Genomic DNA, 24,805 nt, shown 5'->3' with positions numbered 1-24,805 from the left:
ATAATAATAGACACATAAAGAGTCCAAAGACTTTTTCCCCTCGATCTAGAGGAATCAAAGGAACCCATCGCTTAACAACTATAATAAAAACACCGGTAGCTTCTGTACAACAAATTTATATTAATATCCAATAAATTATTTTACTTTATAAAACTCTTAAATATACATATTTATAACATCGATAATCGCCGGTGCAAAGTTGCTTCTCTGCTATAAAAATAGTTTACGGTCTTTTGAGTAGAGTTCAAGAGCCGTTTGTGAACACATAGTTGCGGTTTTGGGCTGTCCGGGCCGTCATTGGTTCGTTGTCTTGGCTCGTTTCGAGCTGGAAATGAAAGCAGAAATTTTAATTAATAATCTAAATTATCTTCATCGCTTCGCGGATGGATCACGCTATTGTAAACTTCATTTCGTTGCAGCCTTGTACAACTTAGAAGACGACTGGCGCGACATTGTCTACAACTCGGACCAACTTTCGGAGAAGCAGCAGCAGCAACAGACTGCTCTGTGGGAGTTAGCTCAAACAGAAGTAGCGTACATTAAGACACTGAAGGTCGTCACAGACGTAAGAACTTCCCTCAAATATTTGCCTGCAAATGCCGGGCATTTGTTTCATCAACTTTAATTGGACCTTTCTTCTTTAAAAAAAAATATAGTAACGTTCAGAAACTAATACAAATGTTTCACTGCATTTTCACGTATTCTAGCTCTTCATGGCGTGCCTCTGCAGCCTGCAGGCCTCGAATATCCTGACCGAGGTCGACAGAACCAAGCTGTTCAGCAACATCCCTGAAATCTACGCCGCCAATCGCTACTTCTTGAGCGAGCATGTCCTGGCGATGGTGAATACATCGAGGTCCACTGGACAACCGCTCGATCCTGGCCACCTTCTGCAGGGTTTCGAGACGTTCGAGCAAACGTTCGCGCCCTACGCCAGATACTGTGCCGAGCAAAGCAGGTGTCAGCAGTACTGCAGGGACCGGCTGAACGATAATCAATTGTTCACGGTCTATCTGGTGGTAAGTGGGTCAAATAGTCACCAGGAAAGGAACGATCCCAATTCAGAGTTTAACCAGAACCCTTGTTCATCAGTGGTGCGAGACTCAAAAGGACTGCAATCGACTGAAACTGCTCGACATATTGGTGAAGCCTATGCAGAGACTGACTAAGTACTCCCTCCTCCTGAAAGCTGTTCACAAGAACACAGAGATCGAGGAACAACGGGCAGAGTTGACACACATGGTGAGAATCTCTTCGTTGCAAGTATCCCTAACGCAGATTGTCGCAAGAAGCGAGGCAATACAGTAGAAATTCGATCACTGACCAGCCCCATCCAATATTCTCCAACGTTTAAAGCCTTGGTACACCTCTAATTGTTGCAGATCAAATCTGTAGACGACTTCGTGGCGTCCGTGAACGCCGCTTTGAGGAGGAGCGAGGAGACAGCGCGGTTGGCCAGTGCAGCGTGTCGCATAGAGAGCTACGACGTGGTCGAGTCCCGGGACGAGGAATTAGAGAAACTAATTAAGAATCACAGCACGTTCGACATTACGACGGTGCCGATGCCAGGTTGCCCGAAAGACACGCTCAGAGTGCTTCTCCGCGACGGAGACTTGAAGCTGAGGGACGCAGCTAGCAGCAAGGTGATTCGCGAACCGGTAAAAAACAACTATGGAGTAAATGGGCTCGAGACTTGGATTTATTTCTCAGATGGAGGTGCACGTGCTGCTGCTGACGGACATGCTATTGATCTGCAAACCATCTACCAAAAAAACCTCATCCAGCGGGCTGACTGGAACCGTCGGGGGTGGTTTGAAGATTATTAGACAGCCGTACGTGATCGATCGCATCCGCATCCACGAGCTCAAGGAACCGACCAGCTTAGGATTGATCTATCTGAATGAGTACGGGGCGGCGTCGGCTGCTCTGGTTCTCAGCGCTGGGGAATCGAAATTGGCCAAGGTCTTAGTCTTAAATTTCGAGTCGATTCCGTGGCTAGTTCTCGATGAAACGTTAACGTGTCGTTTTGTAGTCGTGGATGGAATCCATAAGAAAGGCTCAACAACAGTTCGCGCTGATGAAGGTACCGCCGCTCGGTAATCCCTTGCACCTGGCAACGGTCAGTCGACAGCCTAGCACTTTCCTAGGGGATGTTGATTTCGAGGGCGAGGAATGCGAGACGATTCTGAAAACGCCGCGTGGAAGTAGCAGGGCGTCGCGTGTCAGCAGCCTCGCCCACAGTCACAGGTGTGTCGCGATCGCTTGTATCAGTTAGTCTAGTATCTAGAGAGGCCAGTAGTGAAAGAACGCTAGAACTATCTCTAATAAAAGTCGCGAAACAACTTCCAGCGGTAGTATCGAGATGGAGGGCATGTCGCCGGGAAGCAGCAGCTTCCTGCCCAGTTACAATCAAAGCAGAAACGTTAGCGTAGAGACCAGCGAACTGCCGCGCGCCTCGAGCGTCTCGTCCGAGGAAGGCGGTGAGAGTTCTGGACATAATCACAGACCCCTACAAATAAGGTAACCGCGCGCACGAACATCGAACATCGAACCGGAAACACGTTGTAAATATCAATCTGACCAAACGTTTGTACATTATTCTAGTTCTAACAAATTTGATAATAGACGATATCTGCTGAGTAAGTCGCCGACGCCCAACACACTGAGCGTCCAAGTGCCGGCATATTCTAGCTTGGGCCAATCGCTACCAAACTTGACTCTAGCTACTTCGCCACAAACGTCAACCGTATCCCCGACACCGCCAAACTCACTTCTAATCGTACCCCAAATAACAAAGAGCAAGGACACTTTGCTTTCACCAGGGCACCGAGGTAGCAATTACCCACGCGGGACTATATCTTCTTCCACTGTTACCCTCTAGAGGCTTGTTCTGACAATAAACCACCAGCAAAAACGGCACTGTGCATGCTTGACAGAGTTGCTAAATAGGTTGAGCGCCGCGGCCGCCAAACAGAAGCGTACCGCTGGTACCGAGAAACGTCGATCGCCAGCAAAAGCTTCCTCTTGTCGCTGCACTCAACCTGTTAATAAATGTAGCCCCACCAATCCCACTCCTCCAAAAAAAAAAAATATTCGATGAAAACTTTACCAAGACACCTAAGATCGATAGAGATACTTTCGATAACTTTTAGCTTAAGATACCATACCTTGATATAGTATATGATATTTAAAATGCTGTTGTGAACAAAGTTGCACGGCTTCATGTTAGTAAGATGCAATTGCAGTAACACGTTGGTGTTTGCTGACCTAAAATATACCATTAGGTATCTCCTATCCGCCGCCGTCACCCCCGAGAGGGGCCCTAAGAAGAGCGTTCGCGATCCCGCAATCGCGAAATCCACCTCTCGTTAAAACGAGACACATAAGCACGTCTGTGACGCAGACGATGCAGCCCACGATGAACCTGGACGCAGACGCCATCGAGGAAAGAAGAAGGAGGCTGGAACCTTCGCACAGGATGCCATCGACGAGCAGCATCGCCGAAGAAAAGGTTAACGATTTCATCTGAGATTTCAATCTTCTCTTTCCGACGTTAATCTGGTAACAGGCGAGAGCCACGCCCAAACATTGAGACGCTCCAGCGACAAACCGCGATAGGACGATTCAGATGCGGAGTGTTTTGTGAGACATTCTAATAGTAACCTTCCAAGCAGACCTCTGGATAAAGTTTCCTTTGCCGCTGGTTCTCCGTAAAACCAGTAAAGACGAGAAATCTTTCTAATCTCTCATGGAACACCCTGCATTGCTTTCTCCTACGAGTCAATTAACTTGGTGTTGTGTTACGTCGAACCAAGTCGCCGGTTTTCTATCGTTCGGTACATTTTTTTAGAAATGACAAGAGCTGGCACACAAGAGTAACCTACCGAAAAGGTAAATTGCTACGGACCATCCGCATTTGATAAGGGTGTACGTGACACACGTTGGGTTTAGAAACAAGATATTGCTTTCTGTTGTCTATATGCAAGTGCTGCACACACTTTCATGCAGGATCAGAAACGGTTACAAACGATACGAAAGGATTCAACTTGAGTATGTGAACGTCTCGTACTCCCTGTGCCTACAATATGAATCGAGCAATTTTACAATCGGTGAGCCAAGAACGTCCTATTCTCCCTGTCAATAGCGATGAATCCTAAGATTGGAAGGAAACTCTTTACAGACCCTTAAATAATCTCATACGTTTGTCAATAAGTGACAATACAGAGCTATTGAAGACTCTTTCGAGCAAACCTATACCAAAGAACAAGAAGACAAAGATTAATAGTTCGATAACCCTTTGGCGTCAGAAATTGTGTCGACTAAAACGAATGAATTCTGTAAGGGCTTTCTTGCCAATCTTGTAGATCGTACGCCATTTTACGCACGACTCTGTTTCAGATTGGGGCCATTCGAAATCAACGTGAAGTTTGTACCATGACCGTATCATTGTAACTTCTTTACTTAGCCGTGTAACTTCTAGATCTCATTTTGTAATTAATTACGTGGCTGTTGGGACAGCCGCGTTCAATATTACCCTAGTTCATTTAGAATTGTAAGCGATGAACAAAAGAAAAAACAGGCCTACATAGTGTAATTACAATTACGACTATTTATCGTGATTTAAGTTTAGATAACTATAATAGTTGGAGTTAAGATGCCTCTAGTGAAAATTTTAAACTAAAAAGCGAGTTCGTGATTTAATGATAACGCCAGAGCGTGATCGTTTAGGCGGATGGACGCACGTTAGGGAGTCACAATTTTTCGTAGAAGAAACAGTTTCGCTAACCCCTCGTACAACAAGCTTCGATAAAATGAAAATTCCAAGCGTGGGTGGATACGAGAAGCGTTTCAAGCGGGAGAGAAACGTTTACTTTAAGTACAAATTCGATTTCGCAATATTTTGTTCGAGAGACTGAACTGAAGAATCGGGCCGTCGATGAACGTCACCCAACTAGAGACAACAATACGTAGAAAGAAAACAAGAGCAATGATTTTATACGAGCTCCTCATGTAAGATTTCTTTCGACCCTAAAATTTGCGCAGCTTGCATTAAGCTTAAACGTGTTAACTATCATAAAAGATATCGATTGTACGTGTATGTACGATCATTCGCGATCAAGGTCAAAATATAGTACATAATTTATTAACGATTTGTATTTCTCCCCTTAATCGTACTCCTCGTTTTGACTAAAGGTAAGTACTATCTTCTAAACAATAGTACACATTCTTATAGTAAAAGTTAACAATTCTTCTATACAACATTTTATTAATAATTTTATAACACGAATAATTTTTTTTTTTCTATTATACAGGATCTCTGGCATCGACAAGATAATATTATACGTAGAAAAATTTCAAACAAAGAACTCGTTCAATGCTTATTCTAACTAGTTTAACCTCTAAACACTGGTTCGCTATTTCGTATCGTAATATCAAATTCACAGTTTAAATATATGCTTAATATCAAATGACAAACTATACAAATTTTCGATAGTCCACGAATACATTTACCTATTTAAATCTACTAGACCATTCAACAATGAAGACTTTGGGACAGCGTTACCATACCCATCATAGAAGACGGACGTTACAAGTTCTTTTAACATATTTACATACGCGGCCGGTGCTTCAAATTTTTCAGACATTCGTCTACCATGTACCCTTGCCCCGTGAGGTAGAAAATATTAAAAGTTGTTAGGATACTGTACTGCACACTTACTTGACAGCTGGAGGGCGATGGGGAATCCCATGTAAAGGGACAACGGTGCGAGGCAAGAATCCGTCAGCAATCGTTCGCCATGTCCTGGCACGTTCGAGCCTCGCTGCGTTCGTCGGCTAGGGCCTCGATGATGTCCAACAAAAGCTCTCGACTCAGTTGCTTCAATCTCGGAAGCCTCGCGACCTGTACGCAGATGAGGTTATGTTCGCGACAGAAGAAACGTCTTTGATTCGGTGATAAAGCGCCCCTAACGCCTGAGCCTGTTGCGACATAAAATGTTAGTGTAATATGTACCTCTGTGAAATGGTGCACGATGAGATCCAACGCATACTTCTTTATATCGGCAGCTTGCATTCTATCCGCGGCTTCCAAAATTTGTATAACGTTCTCAAAGGTTACGTTCATTTCGAGATTCTGTTTGCAAAAGGCTTGCAACCGATTGTTCGTGAAACCGTAAAAAACCGGGGCGGTAAATAAATACAAGGAGTCTTCGGGTGGCATGGAAACGTCTGCGTGGTAAATGTACCTCAACAAGGAGTCGAATGATTCCGAGGACGGTATCATTTCGCCTATTTGTATCTGTCGGAAATAACAAGCGTTGCATTACAGTGTGCTCGATCACCAGGAACGGATAAAACCTTAATAAATAAATTGCTTACGTTCACTGTATTGTTTTCTGGCATAAAAGAACGGAACATTCCCTCGAAGTAGCTACATCGAGCCGCAAGTATCGCTTTATGGGCCGGAATCGGCACTCCGTCCAACATCAACGTTATATCGCAGAATTCTCTGCCGACGCTTTCCAAAAACGCCTCCATATCTTGCTCGAGCGTCGTTCCTGAAGTTACCGAACGAAAAATCAACAAGATATTAATTGTTTATTTGACACAACGTTCAGGAAACGCACCTGTACCGAAGTCGTACTGCTTCGAAAAGTTTCTCGCCTGTGGCATCTGACGCCTCCTAATAATTTTTACCATCAGAGGCTGGTCCAGAGTCTCGAACTCTTGGCTCATTACAATTTGATTGTAGTTGCTCTCTTTCACGACGAAACTCAAACAGAACTCCTTTATGAAGTCCAGCTTCAACTGAGCGGCGTTGTGCAACGCCTCGAGAACATTCGCGTGGCTTATGGTTGCCTTCAGGTAATGGACGCACAGTTGCTCCAACCGTTTCATATTGAATTGCACCGCCAAACGATACACGTCCATCATAAGAAGTACGATTCGATTGCTCAGAGGATCTTCGACGCGACTGCTCGATCCATCTTCGCTCCTCTTTGTTGGATCGATGCGATCGGTGTAGATATAGTTTAAAACCATTTCGAAAGCTTCAGGCACCGCGTCCGTCAGCCTCACCTTTAAAGGTGCAACTTGATAATTCCGTACCAAAAAGCTCTCGTTAATTTATTTACCTCTAACAACGGTTGATCTTTTATCGGTACGTCGACAGTCCCAAACGTGTCTTCCAAGTGTTTCTCTCGCTTCTCTCGTGCCTGTATAATTCGAGCTCTGAGAAATTGCGATCTAGCCGCTACCATAGCTATGTGAGCGGGTATTTTCGTTTCCATGTCCCCTACTACGAACTCTACGTCGCAGAAAAGACGACCCCTCAACAATCTCCCAAAATCATCGTGCAACGTACACTTTGGGTAAGATGAGAATTGAAACCGATACGTTTCACCTATTCGTACGTTATTATCGACCGTTCCACCGAAAATGAACATCGCCTCACCAATAACCGCCGCCGCGTGGAACAAACGACCGGATGGAACCTGACTATTCGCGGACGGCAATATAATATTCCATGTTTGCGTATCAAGATCATAACAATGGAGATCATTGGGTAACGTGGAGTCGGCCGTGCCGCCGAAGACATAAAGATGCCTGTCGAAGCTGACCATTGTGTGACCGTATCGACGTGCAGGCGGTGGCGGAGCACCGTGAAGTATGTGCTCCGTTGAAATACGCGTCCATCTAACGAGATTTACTTTGTACAACTGCGATGTAACGTTAACGGTTGAAGCACTAACCTTTTTTCTCGAAAATGAAATTGGAAAAGGCTATTGGTGATCTTCGCTCCGCTCTGACCGCTGAATACGAACATGGATTCGCGGGCCACCGCGACAGGGAAATTGCAACACGTCGGCGGGCAATCCCCGGACTGAACAACTTCCTCCCAGACTCTTGGCTCCCCAGGCTGGAAGCGATTAAAAAAAAATTTATAATCTGTACTTCGTTTCAACGACGATATATCGACTTACCAACAATGATATTGTCCACATATCGTTTAATCTTACATTTCCATCATAACCTGCGAATATCCATAACTTATTGTCATATACAGCAGCTCCATGCGCTGACCTGGCTACAGGTGTTCTGCAAAGAGATATAAAATATATATTGTGTACTTGGCAACCGAAAGAACAAATGGTTAAAGGCAAATTAAAGAAATCAAGTAAATCAAACATACTTCCCAATAAATTTCCACTCTGTCCATTGGCAAGTTTGGAACCGGTACTCGATCAAGTCATTCTTATTGGTGAGGTTCGAATTGGAATGTATATCACCGGTATAACCACCAAATACAAACATAGAAGAATCATGCACAACTGCAGAATGATGATAACGTGGAGCAGGAGGAGCTCCAGCTACCAATGCACGTCCCCAGGATTTCTCTTTCACATCAAATCTCAACAAATCATTCAACATTCTTCTACCATTATCACCGCCAAAAACATATATTGCATCTTCATATGCTACAACAGTGTGTTTGCTACGCCTGTGTATAATACAATGTATGGTAAAATTTGAAGTAATACACTTACAAAACACTTTCTAATATCACATTAAATGCAAGAGGAAACAAAGGATAAAAAGAGGATAACTTTAATTACTCATGAATGTAACTACGGTTTATAACTTAATATACAAGAATAATATTGGTGACAATGAAAAATTCTACAGGTTACTTATTATCATTTATTTACAAATTTCAATTCACAATCACAAATCAACTGTCTTCAAAACACAAAGTTACAAAATAAATAAAGAAACTGGAATATGCTGGTCACAACCAAAACACTGATGCACGTTTATTGGAATTAAAATGCTGTAACAAAATTATCGTTTGCACAAATGACATTATGAAGAATCAGGGAAAAATTGAATCTAAGAAAATAGAAACTTATATTCTACATTGCAGAATTAATTGATCCTTATTACCTTGCACCGACGAATTCATCGCATTCTGGCATACGTTGCCAACGATGAACGGTTTCAAAAGGGCCAAAATCAAGGGTCAAACATTCTGCAGTCGCAACGTTGTCCATTTTCAATTATTTTAATGGAAACTAGTTACATTACGGAGCTCATGATTAACCTACAAGCTCGTGACTCGATCACTCCTCGGCATTTACGAATTTGCAATACTCGTTATGCGAAAGAGAGTCTTCAAAGGTCTTAAATTGTTAATTTGATACCGAAATATCAAAAAATTGATTTTCACGGTAATCAAAAACCAGGTAAACCAGTCACCGACCACAGAACTGATCAAAAACATGTGTGGTCCCATCGATCGGGTGGAGTACGGTGGACTATAAAAGTAACTTCATGGAATTAAATAAAACTGTTTATTTAATGGTTTGCACACAATTACCATAGTCAATTTGCACTGACATTGTTTCTTCAATTATAATTGATACTGTACACGTACACGCATACACCGGACATAATTTACTTCTGCCATTTCAGAAGAATATATCACACCAACGCAATTCTTTCTTAAGAATTTTCAAGTATTCGTGCAAATGAAACACTAAATAACATTATTTAAACTTTTAAACCAACGATATAACGAACAGATTGTTATTTATTAAGTAGATACCGTTCATTAGGCCCACAATGGTTTAATTCTTAAATTGATCATTTAATTACAAAGGTTTCTCTTGATAAACCTTTAAGCCTCTTTCAAGCCCACAGACACGTGTTATTTTCAACTATGTACAATGTTCATAACCTAATTATACAATGCTTATAGTACTAATACCGCAGTATGTGAAAAAATATATCTGCTCATAAATCTTTTACTAGACCTATGACACGAACAAATTAAGCATTCTGGCTTTGCAGTTTTCTGGCTTTAAAATTAATCTTGGGTAATGGTATCAAAGTTGTATTCATACATAGAGTTAAGAATTAAATCCTGAGATCGTGTGTTCTAAGAAAACACATATTCGTTGAAAGTTCGGTTTAAATAAAGCGCTAAAAACTTGGTACGCTCCCCGCCATTTTTGAGTCGCTCTTGCCTTGCGAAGGTTTAAGCGAGATGGAGGAGAATCTAGTTAAAGGGACTGAAAACGAAAACCGGTACACTCTGGGGAGAAAAACATAGCCTCACTTATTTAAAGACAGGTATACATATGGAACTACTGTATTTCATTTACATAAAAAGAAGTATGTAACATCTCAATCCAGCTAAGAGGTCCTTTCTAAAATTCCTTCCCTAAAAATGGTGGATTTTTCCATATTCTTTTCGTTGTCAGATATATCAGAAATGTCCAGGTGTTTCAGGTGTTCAAGAGCGAGACGGCAAATGTGAGCCTTCCTCTCTCGATTCCCACGAGATGGTCCGAAATTATTTCGGGCAGCTTCGGAGAATCGAGAAAGAGGGCATGTATCAGTTTTCCTTTGTCGACTGTCCGCTCCGTCTTTTGGGCGCTCGATACACTATCCTTCGCGTGCTAGACATTATTTGTTCTGTCCAGAAAGTGCTTTTGTAAATTTGCAATCGTTACTTGAACGAACCAGGCCTCCTTTTCCGCGTACTTAGTCAAAACATTAAAGGCTGCCCTCAATTCTTTTCTTCGTGCGTCTTCCTGCAGATCTTCTAGCCCCTCCTCCATTGCGTTCACGCGTTGTTCTACATAAAATTCTTCTTTAATGTCGATGTTTTCGCCCACTTTCGGTTCGTGGACCTCTTGTCCTTCTTCTTCTTCGTTAACTTCCTCTGTCTCCTCTTCGGAGAAGTTGTTCTCTGCTTCCTCGCAGTTGGATAAGAATTCTCTAATCCTTTCATTGGAGAGTTCTTCGCTAAGTATAGCACCGATCACGTCTTCCAATTGTGGTTCCAATGGATCGGTAGTCTCTTCTGTGACTGGCTTGACCCATGGGACACACCGAACAATTCCTCTCCAGGCGTTAAATATGCTTATGGCGCTCGTGTCTGTCCACGCCTCGTAGAGGAATTTAATGCAATCCTCGATACTGTATTTTTGATAGAACTCCTGTATCCCGCCGGGATAAGAAAGAACTTGTTGCAGTAGTTTATGACGAAAAGACATTTTAGTCTTTGCAACAACTCCTTGATTTATAGGCTGCAGAATCGAAGTGGTGTTAGGAGGTAAGAACAGGATTTTGAAATAGTCATCATCCAGTTGTTCGGACGGATCTATCTTGTACCACCAACAACTGTCCAGCAAGAGAACAACTGTTCTACTTGTACCGCTCTCAGACTGTCGTTTTCTTACGACAGGCTTGAAGTGATTCTCGTACCAGTCTTTAAATATCGACTGGTTTATATAAATGCTTTTCTGCGTTTTAAATAACACTGCCAGCGGATTCTCCGCATTGTGCAGCGCACTTAGATCATCGAATTTATGTATTAACAATGGTCTCAGCTTGTGTGTACCTGTCGCGTTTGCGCATAAGCCTATAGTTACGCGGTCTTTCTTCAATTGTTCACCTTCGATGTTTATTTCATTGTTATAGCCCAACATTTCGGTGGGTATTGCCTTCCACATCAAACCAGTTTCGGCCATGTTGTATAGGTCGTCGCATTGTATATCCCCCCCTACTATTTTGCGAGCAAACGATGCCGCAAATTCATCAACAACCGTTCCTTTTTCGTCCTGAGTCTCGTCTACGTGGATGTAGTAGCGATTCTTGAATTTCGCCAGCCACTCGTTAGAGGCTTCAAATTCGTTTCCTTCTACAAATTGACCCGCCACGTGTCGTGCCTGTTCTTGCAGTAACGGGTCAGTGATCGGTTTTCCCAATGCTTTTCGTTCTACGAGCCACGCGTGAAGATATATTTCTAATTCTTCGATCGATTCTCGCAGCTTCTTCTTTTGAATTTGGTCGCTCTCCCCGCCGGGACCGTGAACAGTCAATCCGTTTCGCCGAATACGACGAACGGTGGTGGGGTGAAGGCAATATTCACAAGCTACTTTAACTACAGATACACCACTGTTCAATTTATGCAAGATATCTAGTTTCTGCTGTATGGAAATCGCAGGTTTTTTAAGTATAAAGCTATTGTTCATTTTTTTTTCTCTGTCGTTCTTCGAAGAAAGCGACGTTATTGCAGACGCGATATTAATTAAGGCTGAGCTTTGAACGTAGAGACACGCTCCCGAGCGATCATGTTTCGCTTCTTTGCAAGTGAAGGCTAGAACGAGTCGAAGCAACTGTTAGCCAAGTTACTAGAAACGGAGACGAAACATTCATACTTCGTCTCGCTCTAACTTTCGGACTTTAGATGTTTCATCCTTTGCATGCGCGACCAGCGTGCGCGATAAACAACATAGTCGCTTAGCGTAGAGAGGTTACGTTGCCTTTTGTCTATTTTATTTATGATAACAGAGATACTTTTGTTTATTTCTACTGGATAAAGTACCAATGCCTTGTAAATATCATTTCACGCTTGTCTTCGGTTCCAATGGCGCATTTTCCATCTCGTTCTCGCCTTAAGCATGTGAAACGCGAAGAACGTCACATGTAAACCGCGGCTTCTCTATGCCAAGCGCTCGTATTCCATTGCACACACATTCATTGACGAGGCTGTACGAAAGACAGAGCGAGACAAAGAATCAATGAAAGAAACGAGATACACCGGTTGGAAATTGTACGTATCACGTGTCTTCTTCGCATTAGGCCACGTTCAAATGTATGCAACGCGACGTGAAACAGTGCTTAAGGCTCAACAAATAAGGAATACACCGAAATCGTAGTTCCTACAAACCAAAGCAGGGCAAAATCCACAGTATTTAATGTGTTTGATTAATAATATCACTCCACTAAAGAGATGAAGAGGCTATCATTTTCTCTCTGGCCTGCTTATGGCATGCTGCTGAAAAGCCCACAACAATGTACGCAAAGTATAAAATATGTATTAGACATGTATTTTGTCGTCGTTCGTGTTTCCAAAAAAGCAATATGCCATAACTTGTACGAAGTATCCTGTATATTAGATAAATTAAAAAGGCGCAGTGGGAAGTCGATTTTCTTACCAACCTTTATCTTATCAGTAGTACCAAATTAACACACAAAAGAAATGTTGGTGTTTTGGAAAGAGATTTTATTATAAACTGTTGCAATTTTCTGAGTATGCAAATATTTCTTTGACTGAACCCTACGAACCTTGTATTTATATATATACGTATCTCTATAATGATGTAAGGTGTATGTCACACGGTGAAGTGTTTACGCGTGCTATAACGTGCTAACACGCGGAATAGAAGGCGAGAAAGCGGTCCACTTTCAGTGTTTTCCTAAGCAGGACGATTTATGAGTAGCAATGGTACGAAATGTATTTCGAAGCAGTCCAAAGATCCTTTGGATCGGCAGTGCCTGTATCGGTACTTACATCGCGTATCGATATTGGAAAAAGCGAGAGCTTCTGACAATAGACGAGGGTTTTGAAGAAGTATCCAAGGTTAGAATTTCAATCTTGTTCAAAACAATTTTAAGCGATTTCTCTCGCACAGCGGTTAGAAATTTCTCCGTACATTTTTATTCTGTTAGTGATCAATTATAAATTGTCAACAACTTTGATTCATTGGTGTTCAGATTCGTATGAAATTTCTCTTAATTATTCTTCAAAAATAAGAAAAGATTTTAATAACATGTAGTAGAACACAAATTTTCTATGGGTCACTGTCACTGTACCTTTATAGGTTGATGACAGCCATGAAAAAAGAGTGCTTCTATTGGGTTTAGAAGGAGCTGGAAAAACTTCAATTATAAATCAGATATGTGTTGCAAATGGAGATGAAAATTCTTACACTGTTCCCCCAAAGTCAACACAGGGTTCCTCTGTATATAGAATAAAACATGGGTCATATTCATATAATGTCTGGGATAGTATGTATATTCTTTGGTTACTGGTTCATCAAAAACTAACGTGGATATAAAGATGAATACAATTTTGTTGCTAGTTGGGGGTGCAGATGCCAGTAGAAAATATTGGAGTGCTTTTCTACAAGACACAGACCTTTTGTTGTTTGTAGTAGATGCATCAGATACAGACAAATTATCTTTGGCTGCTTCTGTTCTTAAAGAGTTGGTAGGAGATGCAAGAATGGATAATGTACCAATTTTAGTAATTGCCAATAAACAGGTAAATGTCATTGAGTAGAGGGGTCACACAATCATCAATGTGATATTTAACTTTTTTGTATATGAAATTAGGATTGCCCTAATGCTCTGAGGCCAGAAGAAGTTAAGAAAGCTTTAGATTTATTAAGTATCTCTCCTCATAAGCACAAAGTAGAACTAATTGGATGTCAAACAAGACCTCTGCCAGAGGAGCCAGCAGAAACAACTGAATGTACCTGGCACCATGCATCTGTTGATGCAGTTAGGAAAAAAATATTCTCTATGGCAACTTAAAGATAATTTCTTTATTGTTTATTTAATTTGTTGAAAAATGCTTTATATGTAAAAAAACGAAAGAAATAGATGGGTAAGAGAATGGAGTATGAGAAACAGTATGTCTAATGTGGCACACTGTTCTCAATTTTTCGATAAATTGAAATGATTATAAACAATTTGTCCAATATGAACTTTTTAAGAAAATAATTCAAGCATTAAAAAAAAAAAACTATAAATAAACTTGTACAATTTTTTAAGTATTGCTCAGTATAGTATATTTGCAATCCTCTTTGTTGTACTTTTATACTGGTTTCTTTAACATATATATTTATTTAATAAATTATTTATTTCACTTACAAGGCTATAGTAAATACTGTCATATTTTTTATTTTAATTATGCATAATATAAAATACATTATACTACACTGGTTTTTGTAATTGATATACAAAATGGTAAATGTTCAGAAGTTATACATATGAAAGTATATATTTTGATGATTATCAATGTATAGTAATGTAAAAATGTCTTGTTTTACTTTTAAAAAAATAGTGTTTGAACCTTTTTTCCCTATTGTTCTTGTATTTACTTAAATAACAACACTTGTATATTAATTCTATATTTTAATGTTTTATACACAATCAAATACTTGAAATATATCTTAATTAAATATGGGAAATTAATTATTATTGCATACTTTTGTTCTGAAGATACTCATTATATTGCTCAGGAATACCCTTGAATATTTTAATCTTAGCACGTATTTGTTTCCATGTTAATTGGTTATAATTCTTCTTGTCTCGTGCCATAGCCTACATAATTGATGTAGCAGTAAGAGATGTTGTCAATTATAAAATAAATTACTTTAAAGTGAAAACACTACCTTATAATCTTCCTCATACTTGTCCATTAAATAGGTTAGAAATTGTACTTGACTATTTGGTAACTTGAACATCCTCCTTCTTGGAGCTTTTGCCTCTGCTTCTAGTTCTTTAGCTATATGACTTTTCACACATGTTATGTCCATGTTTTCCTCTTCATCATCTGACATATCTTCAGGATCTGCTACTTTTTGTTTTGCCTCTTTAATGAGCTCTTGTTTAATATTTGGAATTTTCAATGCCTCGTTTGGATCATATACCAAACCCATTTGTTTTAAATTTGTACGAGTGGACATAGATATCTCCCATGATTGTTCTATTTGAGGACTGCAGATAAATCAGTTTCATTTTCAGATTTCCATTCATGGAAAGTGCTAACAAAAATCAAAGCATAATTGCTTTTTGTTTATAATATTTACCATTGTACTGTTGGTAATTTTCTTAATTTATTTCGTAATCGCTTACGATTTACGCTCATGCGAAACTTCTTCTTCCGTTTCACTTTTCTGATTTTCGTCATTTTGATAGTTCTAAATTACCACGTGTTTTTCGAATACAGTTGTCTTATTCTTACATTCAAACTGACAGAGTAAGTATTAACATGAATGTACTATGCAATGGACAGGTTTATAGATTGAATACCAACTTAATAGTTTTTCCCTATATCGAAACAAATCCCTAGATTGATATAATCTTAGGCAGCAAATGCAATGTTATGGCAAATAAGGTATACATAACGTTACATTTATTTGAACACTTTTCTAATTTTATTCTTTTACATTAATATACTTTAATCTGATTTTATGAACACTGTACTCACATGTATAATACATTTTTCATTCAAACCGAACTGACACTCAATAAATCACTTAAAATGTATAAGGTGAAACTAGGTATTGAATTTATTCAGGATTTCGTGTGTATCAATTTCAAACGTTCATCGTCCATTGTATGCAAATCATCATTCTAACATTAAAGTAGAAATCTCTTACAATTAGTACATGTCCGAAAGTCTTTTCATGGAACATATCGAAGTTCAAGCACGTCCAGTGTTACCAGACGGCAGAAAATGGCGGTCGAACGTGATGCTCGGCGCTATTCAAAAATAAGTTTAGTTCCTTCAATGTAAATTAGTTCGTCATGAATCACACTTTACGTAGAAGAAAGGGAAAGACAAAATTATCATGTAGTTAGGTACAAAATAAAAATTTATTTTCCAATATTTCGAGTACATGTGCCAATGTCTCCACGGGGAATGCTTTGTTTGGGAAAATGTTCCGGAGGGAAATATGAACAGCGAACATAAATACAGTCACATATAGTTATTTATACAGTTTCCATGTATGTATATCTATGCATGTATGCGCAATTGATATACGTACAATGAAATTTGACTGTTCTGATCGAGGGGTGAATGGTATCGGTAAAATCACTGAGAATTTCATCTACACAGACAGATCCAGTTTGTTTCATTAGTCTTTCGTTTCGATGGATCCGTATTTGCAGCAGATGCTGAGCTTTTTAACAAAGTCATCGTCGAAGTTCGCTACGAAATACGAACTACGCCAGAAAGAGCATACTCGACCCAATTCAAAAAGTGCACCCATTCAGGTAACACTTAAGCAGTGTCCGAGTCGAATTGGCCGAACTCTTTGCACCCGACTTTACGAGTACAGAGTTCCAGAAACTTAGAGGACTAACGAGTGTATCGAGTGTGTTTACCAAGCATAGTTGGCTCCAATGCCGTTGAAGACGGTGTGGCTGATGGTGCCTGAGGGTACGAGGGTCTTCGAGATGACTTGGGGAGCGTAGTCGTAGAGGGATGCGGATTTGGCGATGATCGAAGGGGCGTAGGTCTTAGTCAGGAGTGGAGCCGAAGCAATGGACGCGGAATATGGGTCACCGTGGGCGATCAAACCGCTCTTAGCAATCAGTGGCAACTGGGCAGGGTATGCAAGGGATGCAGAAGGTGCGAGGTAGGACTTGGCCAGGAGAGGAGCAGATGGTTGGAGGTAGGACTTAGTTAGGAATGAAGTAGCTGGAGCAGCGTAGGCCTTGGTCAGAAGGGATGCTGGAGCAGCGTAGCTGAGCGGGGCAGCGTAGCTCTTGGTCAGAAGAGGCGCTGAAGCGGCATAGCTGTAAGGCGCAGCGTAGCTCTTGGCTAGAAGAGGCGATGGGGCGGCATAGCTGTAAGGCGCAGCGTAGCTCTTGGCTAGAAGAGGTGCTGGGGCGGCATAGCTGAGCGGGGCGGCGTAGGTCTTCGTCAGTAAAGGTGCCGATGCAGCGTAGCTGTAAGGGGCAGCGTAGCTCTTGGCGATGAGGGGTTCATGGGCGATGTTGTAGTTCAACAGGCCATCGTTGCTGATGCTGTGACTGCTCACGCGGACGGAGGAATGTGCGCTGTCCTCGCCTCTCGAGTAAGCCGAGATCACGTTCTGGCCCGCGTAGCCCTTCTGCGTGGACTCCTGGCTGTAACCAATGCTGCCCAGGTCTCCGGATGCGGTGGCGATTTCGTACGCCGCTGGACCGCTAGCGCGGACTAACCCCAAACAAGCTACGAATGCTACGAACTAGAAAAATATATATGTAATTTAATTTATTCGCCATAATAAGGAGGATGTATATAATTACATGAATAGAGAAACCAAGTGGGAAAGACAAAGTTCCTATTCATGATGGGTATATATTCATCCCGACAGCGTATGCGTTCTGGTAGATGCTTACCTTTAGTGCCATTTTGCTATTGCTTGAAAGAGTTGTTCGGCTCTGGCAAAATCGGAGACCGGGCCACTATTTATATGCAGCTAAGATTGCAGGGGGATCAATCGAATTTTAGGTGCCACTGCTCCCGATGCTATTGGATACGCCGAACGGGGGTGGGGGAAACTGTACCACGGCACTTTTTTTCGGCGGAATTATTAAGAAAGGAAGATAGAAAGTGTGAAGGTGGAGAAGGATAGCTGGGGAAAAGAGGACACGGACGAATTCGAGGCGTGGTCCCGACGCAAATAAGATCACCAGTTCCGTAAGTATACGTAAGAAATAGTCACTCCAATTTCGGTAAGACTTCAATATGTAACATGTTAATCATTTACGTATAGAACCATGTGCGTTTACAATAACGGTATGGCTATTACAATACATTAGGGCACAAATGATCTGGCCTTCATACTTTCTTTCCAGTATGTAGTTACCGCGGGATAATGCCGTTCGTGAACATTTTATGAATCATTGCGGCTCCCATTATACGGCTGTCGTGCGGTCATGCAAGCATCAAATTAACTTCAAAATTATTCGTGCCTGAATAACGAATCATTAATGTAAGTACACGATGAAAATAAATATATTTTATACGTTTATTCAATGACCATTATTTGTAACTATTGTATCAAATAAATATATTTCCGCCTTGAGTACAATTGCATACCACCCAGCTCATCATCAAATTGACGAATTGTCCATTTGTAACAGAGAATGTTGCTACGTCACATGTAGCGATCTTTTTTTCCTTATACCATGGCCTTCCCTTCATTTATGCAACGTGTGATACACATATACCAATACTGGGTCGTACTATTGTAAAACTCGTCAAGGACGCACTTTCTCCGAATTGTGGCACTGACATATAAAGCCATATGTGTTTTATACCGGTTCTACGTAATATCTGAAGGTGTATTGGTGATCTGATTGCATTATTAGACATAAAGTAACCGGTCGGTAGCGGGCACAGAAACTAATATGCATGACCCTGACGACCCTGAAACGACACGCAATGGCGTAACATCTAGTACCGACTTGAATCGCGTGTACGTGACATCTAGTCTATTACAAAAAAAAAGAGAAACTAAAAGATTTTTTACTGTTTTGCCATTTTGATTCATTTGTCCATCTTAATGTTCTTCAATATCTAAAACCAGATACGAGGAAATGAATCATCGTCTAACACAGGTCTGCTTCCTAACGAACAAATGGAGTTCCTAATTGCAACGCACTTTTCGCAGTCGTCCGTTTGCTCTTGCCTCGGTTTCTTGGTCAACATCGACAGACGCGGTATTTTGTCCACTCCCGTTCGGGTTGCTTCCAGAAAACTCATTTATTTGCTTTGTTATCCGGCGAGTGAGGCGCTTCTTTAGCTTTTTTTCGTAACCTGCTTCGCGCAACGAGAAATTAGAGAAGACATTATTGATCGCGAAGACCTCCGAATCGCAATGATGCTCGAGACTTAAATCCTGAACTGTCTGCAATTCGAAATGACGCTGTTCAACTTCTAATTCGGATATCCTAATGGCTCTGCCTTCCTTGCTTTGATCCGGTTTGTCAGATGTTGATGGCTCTTCTTCCCGTGTCTCGGCAAAAATCAACAATAACGAATCCGTTTCCGTGTCCCAAGTCGCTGGACCGTAACCTTGAATGGACTTATACCTATCGTAAAGTCGTTTGAGTATCGTAATAACGCGAGGAGGCAATGCATTGATTTCGATGAGGCGTTTCGTCATCTGGAGGTACTCTTCTGTTGGGGACAGGCCTACCGTATTATCCGAGGCTGCAATTTATTAGCGTTGCATCATTTAGATATGAAACAAGATGATAAATATATAAATGACACTAAAGAAATGTTAATTTTGTAAGCAGAATTTTATTTGGTGTACAAGTTATTCTGACAAATCAAGGACAGTTAGATGTCTCCTTTATTTTTGGCGGCGGAAAAGAATGTTTCAGGTATAATTTAATTTCGAGATCAATTTAAGGTCACAGATGATTCATGTTACTGATATCAGATGCAAGAATAAATGGTTGGAAAAATTTATTGTTGCTCTAAATTCACTTTTCATTTTAGTTTACCTGTACAATGTTCAGGTTGAAAAATAATGGACTGTTCTTCGCTCAATAATTCATAAGATCGCGTTGGCGATGCATTTTCGCTTCCCCACGTCTGTGGTATCGGAGGTCTGTCTGTTTGAAAGTTATTACGCATTGTTATTCCACAAATCTGTGTCTTCTCTTAACCAAGTCGTTTTATATTTTTAGCAGGTTCCTTCATGCATTCTTTGCGCAATGTCAAGGGCATACTTCTATCGAAGCAATCATGTACATTGTTTGTTTTCTTTATAACCCTTCTTTTTTCCTCTCAGTGATAATTTTCTTAAGGTTTCAACAGCGACAATTGAAAGAAAATTGTTACAAAGTTGTTACAACGATAATGCTTATTGTAAATAATTTTTCTAATCGAGAGATTTTCTGTTACCCATCTTTAAACACCATGAAATAAACTGCAGATCGTGTGCTGTTAATAGTAACTTTATAGTCATTTTATAACAAATTATATTAACGTAATGGATGGGTAGGTATAAAGTAAAAAAAAAAAGTCAAAATAGAAAACCGACGAGGATGGGATTCGAACCCACGCGTGCAGAGCACATTGGATTAGCAGTCCAACGCCTTAACCACTCGGCCACCTCGTCACATGAGGAAGTACTTTTTAAATGTTTATTATGCCCGAAAACTTTTTAAATTTTAACATTAAAACACCTTTCACTTTCCGTTTCTTCATAAACATTTTTACTTACTATTACGTACTTAAATTGATCTTGAAGTATACTCGTGCATTTGTTCCATATGCTGAACGCATTTTAATGCTTTCTATACGTGTGCGCATTATGTAATCGAGTAACATACGTTTGTAAACAACTCTATCACAAACTGATAATTTATATTTCTCCGATATCTGATACTTTTCGATTTAATGTTTAATAAAATACAATGTGTCACACCGAGCATGATTATTCTTTATTTCCGATTTTTAATTTCAGGAAATCTGACCATACAATTCATTAAAAAATGTATATTTCAAAGATATAACAAGCTACTTGTACTTCTAAAAATACTTCATACCGTTGATGTGATTGAATGAAATTACATTCTTCACCATACTATTTAGAGGCCAAGAAAACGACAATAACAGTTATCGTCATTTCTATTAGGTAATAATACTACGTCATGCCGACAGTTCTCGAGAACTCATTTGATATACTATGTTGATATGAAACCATAGCCGCATTAGTAAATCCACACGACTCAGTCTTGTTAACATGGAAGATACCAAAGACACAAAAGTATCGTATACACCGGTATACGATGACGCGATTAAAAAAATGTTGGAAAATGATTTTTCAAGAATTAAAGGTAAGTAATAATTGACTTATGTTGTAATTCCATTGTACTTTTATAATATATAAAGGCGACTGAAATATATGTCGCAAAAGGTAAAGTGATGAAAGTATCCCCTGTTTAATGAATGAAAGAAAAAGACAAAACTATAGTTATTTTTCAATTTTTTCAGAGGAATGTTACCTAGATCATGCAGGGGCAACTTTGTATTCAGATTCACAAATAAAAAGTGTGACTACTGATTTGTATAGCACACTCTATGCTAATCCTCACTCTATTGGAACTGCAAGCAATGTAACTCATGATATCATAGAACATATGAGATATGTGTAAGAAGTCTAATAAAAAAAATGTGTGTAGGTATTGTTAACATATATGTGTATTAACATGTTCTCATTCTTTCAGAATTTTAGATCATTTTCACACATCTTCTGATGAATATACTGTTATATTCACATCAAGTGCAACTGCATCTTTGAAGCTAATAGCTGATACTTTTCTGTTTAACAAAGAGGGAACAAACAGTACTTTACAATCAGGACATTTTGTTTATACACAAGATAATCATACATCAGTTCTTGGTATGAGAGAAGTTGTAGCACAACATGGAGCAAAAATAACTTGCTTGACTCATGATAATGCTTTTAAAGTGTTTTATTCTCCTTTTCATTCCTTGACTTCTTCACAACAAAACAGCAATTCCCTTTTTGTATATCCTGCACAGTGTAATTTTTCGGGATTAAAATATCCCCTAAAATGGATTGAAGATGTGCATAAGGGAATTCTCTCTGATATCACTTCTAATGTATCCACTAAATGGTATGTCTTATTGGATGCTTCTGCTTTTGTATCAACAAATGACTTGGACTTGTCTGTTTACAAACCAGATTTTGTGTGTCTATCATTTTATAAAATGTTTGGATATCCCACTGGAATTGGTGCACTATTAGTAAAAAATTCTAGTGTAGATGTATTACACAAAGTTTATTATGGTGGTGGTACTGTAGATGTTTCTTTGAGCTCTGAAATGTTTCATGTAAAACGCAAAAGTCTGCATCAAAGGTACATAAATTCATAATCTGATTAAAAAAAAATTAAGAAATTAGATTTTTTTATTAGTTTTTATCTTCTTACAGGTTTGAAGATGGTACTGTACCATTTCTTTCTATAATATCATTAAAATATGGTTTTGACATATTGTCATCCATAACAATGAAACAAATTTCAAAACATATTTTTTCACTTGCCAAGTTTTTACACAATTCTTTGCTAATGCTTCATCACAGTAATGAAAATCCTGTTGTAGAACTATATTCTGATACAGCTTATGACAATCCTGATTTACAAGGAGGTATTGTTTCTTTCAATCTCATGCGTTCTAATGGTGAATATGTAGGGTACATGGAAGTCTTGAATATGGCAGCTCTATTTAAAATACATCTTAGAACTGGTTGTTTCTGTAATCCTGGTGCATGTCAAAGGCATTTAGCTTTATCAAATAAAGAAGTTCTTCAAAACTATGATGCAGGATATGTTTGTGGAGGGGATGCAGATTTAATAAATGATAGACCAACAGGAGCTATAAGAGTTTCATTTGGATACATGTCTACAGTTAATGATGTTCAGACTTTACTGCTCATGATCAATAAATGTTTTGTAGATGGACCACAAATAAATAAACTTCCAGACTGGTGGTCAGATTATAAAATAATCTTAGACAGAAAATATTATCAACAAAATATAATCATGCAAAATGCATCCAAAATAACAAATAACAATAATAATGGGATAATAAATAAATTACAAAGAATGAAAGAATTAATTAGTTGTTCAATCAGTGACAACCATTTCGTAAATTTAATAACAAACATTAATGACACTAGGAAGAAATGCATTCTAGCAAAATTATATATATATCCAATAAAATCATGTAGTGCTTATGAAATAACAAATTCCTGGAGCTTAAGTTCTAGGGGTTTGCAATATGACAGAGAATGGATGATTATTACATCTTCTGGTACTTGTTTAACACAAAAACAACATATTAATCTTTGTTTGCTGAGACCAGTTATATTTAAGGAAAGAGGAATTATGCAATTAAATTATCCAGGTACAAAACCTATTTATCACACATGTTATCATATGATATTTTGATAATTGTAAAATATTTTAGGGATGCCTACAATCAGTGTTCCTTTAGATAATAACAATGTAAATACTGTGGAGGGAACATTATGTCGAAGTCGAATTTGTGGTCACAAAGTAGAAGGTACTGATTGTGGTGCAGATGTCTCTGAATGGTTAAGTTTATCATTGGGTCTACCAAATTTAAGACTTATACAACAAAACAATAATGATATTAAAAAGAAAGGTATAATGATTAAACCAAAGACAAAACTTCTCTGTCATTACCTAATTGAATTTTTCTTTTATAGAAAGCAATAAACCAGAGCTATCGTTTTCTAGTCAAGCTCAGTATCTGTTAATAAATAAAGCAAGTGTGTTGTGGCTTAGTGATAAAGTATCTGACACAGAAGTCCAAAAAGACACAATTATACATAGATTTAGAGGAAATATTATACTAAGTGGCTGTGAAGCTTTTGAAGAATCACAATGGAAACATGTTAAAATTGGAAACAACAACTTTATGGTATGCATTTAAATGAATTAAAGAAATAATTATGTAGTTCTCTTTTTACTGAAAAATTGTCCTCTTTAGGTAACTGGACCATGCACCAGATGTCAAATGATATGCATTGATCAAACCACTGGTTTAAAAACAATAGAACCATTACGTACACTTGCTGAACAATTCCATGGAAAACTGAGATTTGGTATTTATTTAACCAAAGAAACCAGAGAAGATGGAATCATTACTATAGGGGATACTGTTTATATTTCATAATTTGAGGTTAAAATTACTATCATTACAAAACATCACCCACAAGGTGAACTTTGTTGTCAAACAACTCATGTCAACCATTAAAAATGGTGAACTGAAAAATTAATGTCTATCCGGATACTTATAAGATTAAGTAATTCATTCGGTATATTGAAAATATTACAGATTCAAACTATTAAATTGTAATATTAATATTACAAATTGCAAATTTAAGTATTTTTCAGCACCTACATTAAAACGTAATGGTTTTTTATTAATGCGAAAGTGACAACTCAAAGTTACTAACATTTTCGTTAACATCATCCTAATTTGTGTTTTATATCTAAAACAGAACCAATGTCTTGCAAAAAAGAAATATTTTATAATAATAATAACGTTCGATGAATATTACGAAAGTAAATATAAATTTGGAGCAAAAATAATATGAAATATGTTTACAAATTGTATAATTGTTTGATAATACAAGGAAATAATATGATTTCTATG

The 24,805-nt window shown here is 39.0% G+C and overlaps 7 protein-coding genes and 1 non-coding gene across 22 annotated transcripts in view; 3 read left to right on the top strand and 5 right to left on the bottom strand.

The window, feature by feature from the left end:
* Nucleotides 1-5,202, top strand: part of LOC122396042 (pleckstrin homology domain-containing family G member 5-like) — a 91,842-nt gene extending 86,640 nt beyond the window's left edge. For 8 of the 13 annotated variants that reach the window (XM_043394126.1, XM_043394122.1, XM_043394121.1 and 5 more), the window contains 10 exons: nucleotides 420-565; nucleotides 708-1,019; nucleotides 1,093-1,242; nucleotides 1,383-1,643; nucleotides 1,711-1,962; nucleotides 2,033-2,247; nucleotides 2,332-2,520; nucleotides 2,605-2,831; nucleotides 3,285-4,109; nucleotides 4,399-5,202. In XM_043394126.1, coding sequence (XP_043250061.1) covers nucleotides 420-565; nucleotides 708-1,019; nucleotides 1,093-1,242; nucleotides 1,383-1,643; nucleotides 1,711-1,962; nucleotides 2,033-2,247; nucleotides 2,332-2,520; nucleotides 2,605-2,831; nucleotides 3,285-3,529 — 1,997 coding nt within the window. In that variant the 3' untranslated portion in view covers nucleotides 3,530-4,109; nucleotides 4,399-5,202. Of the gene's footprint in view, nucleotides 1-419; nucleotides 566-707; nucleotides 1,020-1,092; nucleotides 1,243-1,382; nucleotides 1,644-1,710; nucleotides 1,963-2,032; nucleotides 2,248-2,331; nucleotides 2,521-2,604 lie in introns of all 13 variants that reach the window. The other 5 variants (XM_043394117.1, XM_043394119.1, XM_043394118.1 and 2 more) reach the window with 5 other exon arrangements.
* On the bottom strand, nucleotides 106-9,362 carry LOC122396043 (leucine-zipper-like transcriptional regulator 1). 3 transcript variants are annotated; one of them, XM_043394128.1, is made up of 10 exons: nucleotides 8,944-9,362; nucleotides 8,192-8,500; nucleotides 7,983-8,097; nucleotides 7,752-7,918; nucleotides 7,134-7,695; nucleotides 6,627-7,077; nucleotides 6,379-6,557; nucleotides 6,014-6,298; nucleotides 5,720-5,902; nucleotides 106-325 (listed from the first exon to the last, which is right to left on the bottom strand). In XM_043394128.1, the coding sequence occupies exons 1-9, from the start codon at nucleotides 9,048-9,050 to the stop codon at nucleotides 5,783-5,785; spliced, it is 2,295 nt and encodes a 764-aa protein (XP_043250063.1). In that variant the 5' UTR covers nucleotides 9,051-9,362; the 3' UTR covers nucleotides 106-325; nucleotides 5,720-5,782. The 3 variants fall into 3 exon arrangements, with proteins under 3 accessions (XP_043250063.1, XP_043250065.1, XP_043250064.1); XM_043394130.1 differs by lacking the exon at nucleotides 8,192-8,500; XM_043394129.1 differs by lacking the exons at nucleotides 106-325; nucleotides 5,720-5,902 and adding an exon at nucleotides 5,950-5,979 and having other exon boundaries at nucleotides 6,051-6,298.
* A 1,098-nt stretch (nucleotides 9,363-10,460) lies between these two features.
* LOC122396620 (jerky protein homolog-like) lies at nucleotides 10,461-12,041 on the bottom strand. Its single transcript, XM_043395179.1, has one exon. The coding sequence runs from the start codon at nucleotides 12,039-12,041 to the stop codon at nucleotides 10,461-10,463; it is 1,581 nt and encodes a 526-aa protein (XP_043251114.1).
* Nucleotides 12,042-13,122: 1,081 nt separating this feature from the next.
* LOC122396343 (ADP-ribosylation factor-like protein 3) lies at nucleotides 13,123-14,578 on the top strand. The gene is made up of 4 exons (XM_043394654.1): nucleotides 13,123-13,432; nucleotides 13,674-13,860; nucleotides 13,935-14,116; nucleotides 14,188-14,578. Exons 1-4 carry the CDS (start codon nucleotides 13,295-13,297, stop codon nucleotides 14,386-14,388), a joined length of 708 nt encoding a protein of 235 aa, XP_043250589.1. The 5' UTR covers nucleotides 13,123-13,294; the 3' UTR covers nucleotides 14,389-14,578.
* A 364-nt stretch (nucleotides 14,579-14,942) lies between these two features.
* LOC122396336 (nucleolar protein 16) lies at nucleotides 14,943-15,818 on the bottom strand. Its single transcript, XM_043394637.1, has 3 exons — nucleotides 15,669-15,818; nucleotides 15,252-15,576; nucleotides 14,943-15,180 (listed from the first exon to the last, which is right to left on the bottom strand). Exons 1-3 carry the CDS (start codon nucleotides 15,767-15,769, stop codon nucleotides 15,055-15,057), a joined length of 552 nt encoding a protein of 183 aa, XP_043250572.1. The 5' UTR covers nucleotides 15,770-15,818; the 3' UTR covers nucleotides 14,943-15,054.
* A 903-nt stretch (nucleotides 15,819-16,721) lies between these two features.
* LOC122396619 (cuticle protein 21.3-like) lies at nucleotides 16,722-18,076 on the bottom strand. Its single transcript, XM_043395178.1, has 3 exons — nucleotides 17,974-18,076; nucleotides 16,972-17,819; nucleotides 16,722-16,809 (listed from the first exon to the last, which is right to left on the bottom strand). Exons 1-3 carry the CDS (start codon nucleotides 17,983-17,985, stop codon nucleotides 16,722-16,724), a joined length of 948 nt encoding a protein of 315 aa, XP_043251113.1. The 5' UTR covers nucleotides 17,986-18,076.
* Nucleotides 18,077-20,629: 2,553 nt separating this feature from the next.
* On the bottom strand, nucleotides 20,630-20,711 carry Trnas-gcu. Its single transcript has one exon. It is a non-coding gene; the product is annotated as a tRNA-Ser (tRNA).
* A 558-nt stretch (nucleotides 20,712-21,269) lies between these two features.
* LOC122396146 (molybdenum cofactor sulfurase 1) lies at nucleotides 21,270-24,432 on the top strand. The gene is made up of 7 exons (XM_043394295.1): nucleotides 21,270-21,432; nucleotides 21,590-21,746; nucleotides 21,823-22,479; nucleotides 22,554-23,527; nucleotides 23,591-23,788; nucleotides 23,853-24,067; nucleotides 24,137-24,432. Exons 1-7 carry the CDS (start codon nucleotides 21,339-21,341, stop codon nucleotides 24,320-24,322), a joined length of 2,481 nt encoding a protein of 826 aa, XP_043250230.1. The 5' UTR covers nucleotides 21,270-21,338; the 3' UTR covers nucleotides 24,323-24,432.
* Nucleotides 24,433-24,805: the final 373 nt, after the last annotated feature.

Source organism: Colletes gigas, unplaced genomic scaffold (assembly GCF_013123115.1).
Source record: "Colletes gigas isolate AHSC1104 unplaced genomic scaffold, ASM1312311v1 Colletes_gigas_Sc00007, whole genome shotgun sequence".
NCBI classification, from domain to species: domain Eukaryota; kingdom Metazoa; phylum Arthropoda; class Insecta; order Hymenoptera; family Colletidae; genus Colletes; species Colletes gigas.
This window is presented reverse-complemented; position numbering and strand designations above follow the sequence as displayed.

What these genes read in the sequence shown, in the direction of transcription:
- LOC122396619 (XM_043395178.1), bottom strand. An exon ending in ATTGGAGCCAACTATGCTTG is followed by an intron (nt 16,810 to 16,971) that starts GTAAACACACTC and finishes TTTCTGGCGTAG; the next exon opens with TTCGTATTTCGTAGCGAACT.
- LOC122396343 (XM_043394654.1), top strand. Translation starts at nt 13,295, where the DNA reads ATGGTACGAAATGTATTTCGAAGCAGTCCAAAGATCCTTTGGATCGGC. An exon ending in GTTTTGAAGAAGTATCCAAG is followed by an intron (nt 13,433 to 13,673) that starts GTTAGAATTTCA and finishes GTACCTTTATAG; the next exon opens with GTTGATGACAGCCATGAAAA. An exon ending in TAGTAATTGCCAATAAACAG is followed by an intron (nt 14,117 to 14,187) that starts GTAAATGTCATT and finishes ATATGAAATTAG; the next exon opens with GATTGCCCTAATGCTCTGAG.
- LOC122396146 (XM_043394295.1), top strand. Translation starts at nt 21,339, where the DNA reads ATGGAAGATACCAAAGACACAAAAGTATCGTATACACCGGTATACGAT. An exon ending in ATAGAACATATGAGATATGT is followed by an intron (nt 21,747 to 21,822) that starts GTAAGAAGTCTA and finishes TCATTCTTTCAG; the next exon opens with AATTTTAGATCATTTTCACA. An exon ending in CGCAAAAGTCTGCATCAAAG is followed by an intron (nt 22,480 to 22,553) that starts GTACATAAATTC and finishes ATCTTCTTACAG; the next exon opens with GTTTGAAGATGGTACTGTAC.
- LOC122396336 (XM_043394637.1), bottom strand. Translation starts at nt 15,769, where the DNA reads ATGACGAAAATCAGAAAAGTGAAACGGAAGAAGAAGTTTCGCATGAGC. An exon ending in AAATTACCAACAGTACAATG is followed by an intron (nt 15,577 to 15,668) that starts GTAAATATTATA and finishes ATTTATCTGCAG; the next exon opens with TCCTCAAATAGAACAATCAT. An exon ending in AGTATGAGGAAGATTATAAG is followed by an intron (nt 15,181 to 15,251) that starts GTAGTGTTTTCA and finishes TCAATTATGTAG; the next exon opens with GCTATGGCACGAGACAAGAA.
- LOC122396043 (XM_043394128.1), bottom strand. Translation starts at nt 9,050, where the DNA reads ATGGACAACGTTGCGACTGCAGAATGTTTGACCCTTGATTTTGGCCCT. An exon ending in TGTGGACAATATCATTGTTG is followed by an intron (nt 7,919 to 7,982) that starts GTAAGTCGATAT and finishes AATCGCTTCCAG; the next exon opens with CCTGGGGAGCCAAGAGTCTG. An exon ending in TTTCATTTTCGAGAAAAAAG is followed by an intron (nt 7,696 to 7,751) that starts GTTAGTGCTTCA and finishes AAATCTCGTTAG; the next exon opens with ATGGACGCGTATTTCAACGG.
- LOC122396620 (XM_043395179.1), bottom strand. Translation starts at nt 12,041, where the DNA reads ATGAACAATAGCTTTATACTTAAAAAACCTGCGATTTCCATACAGCAG.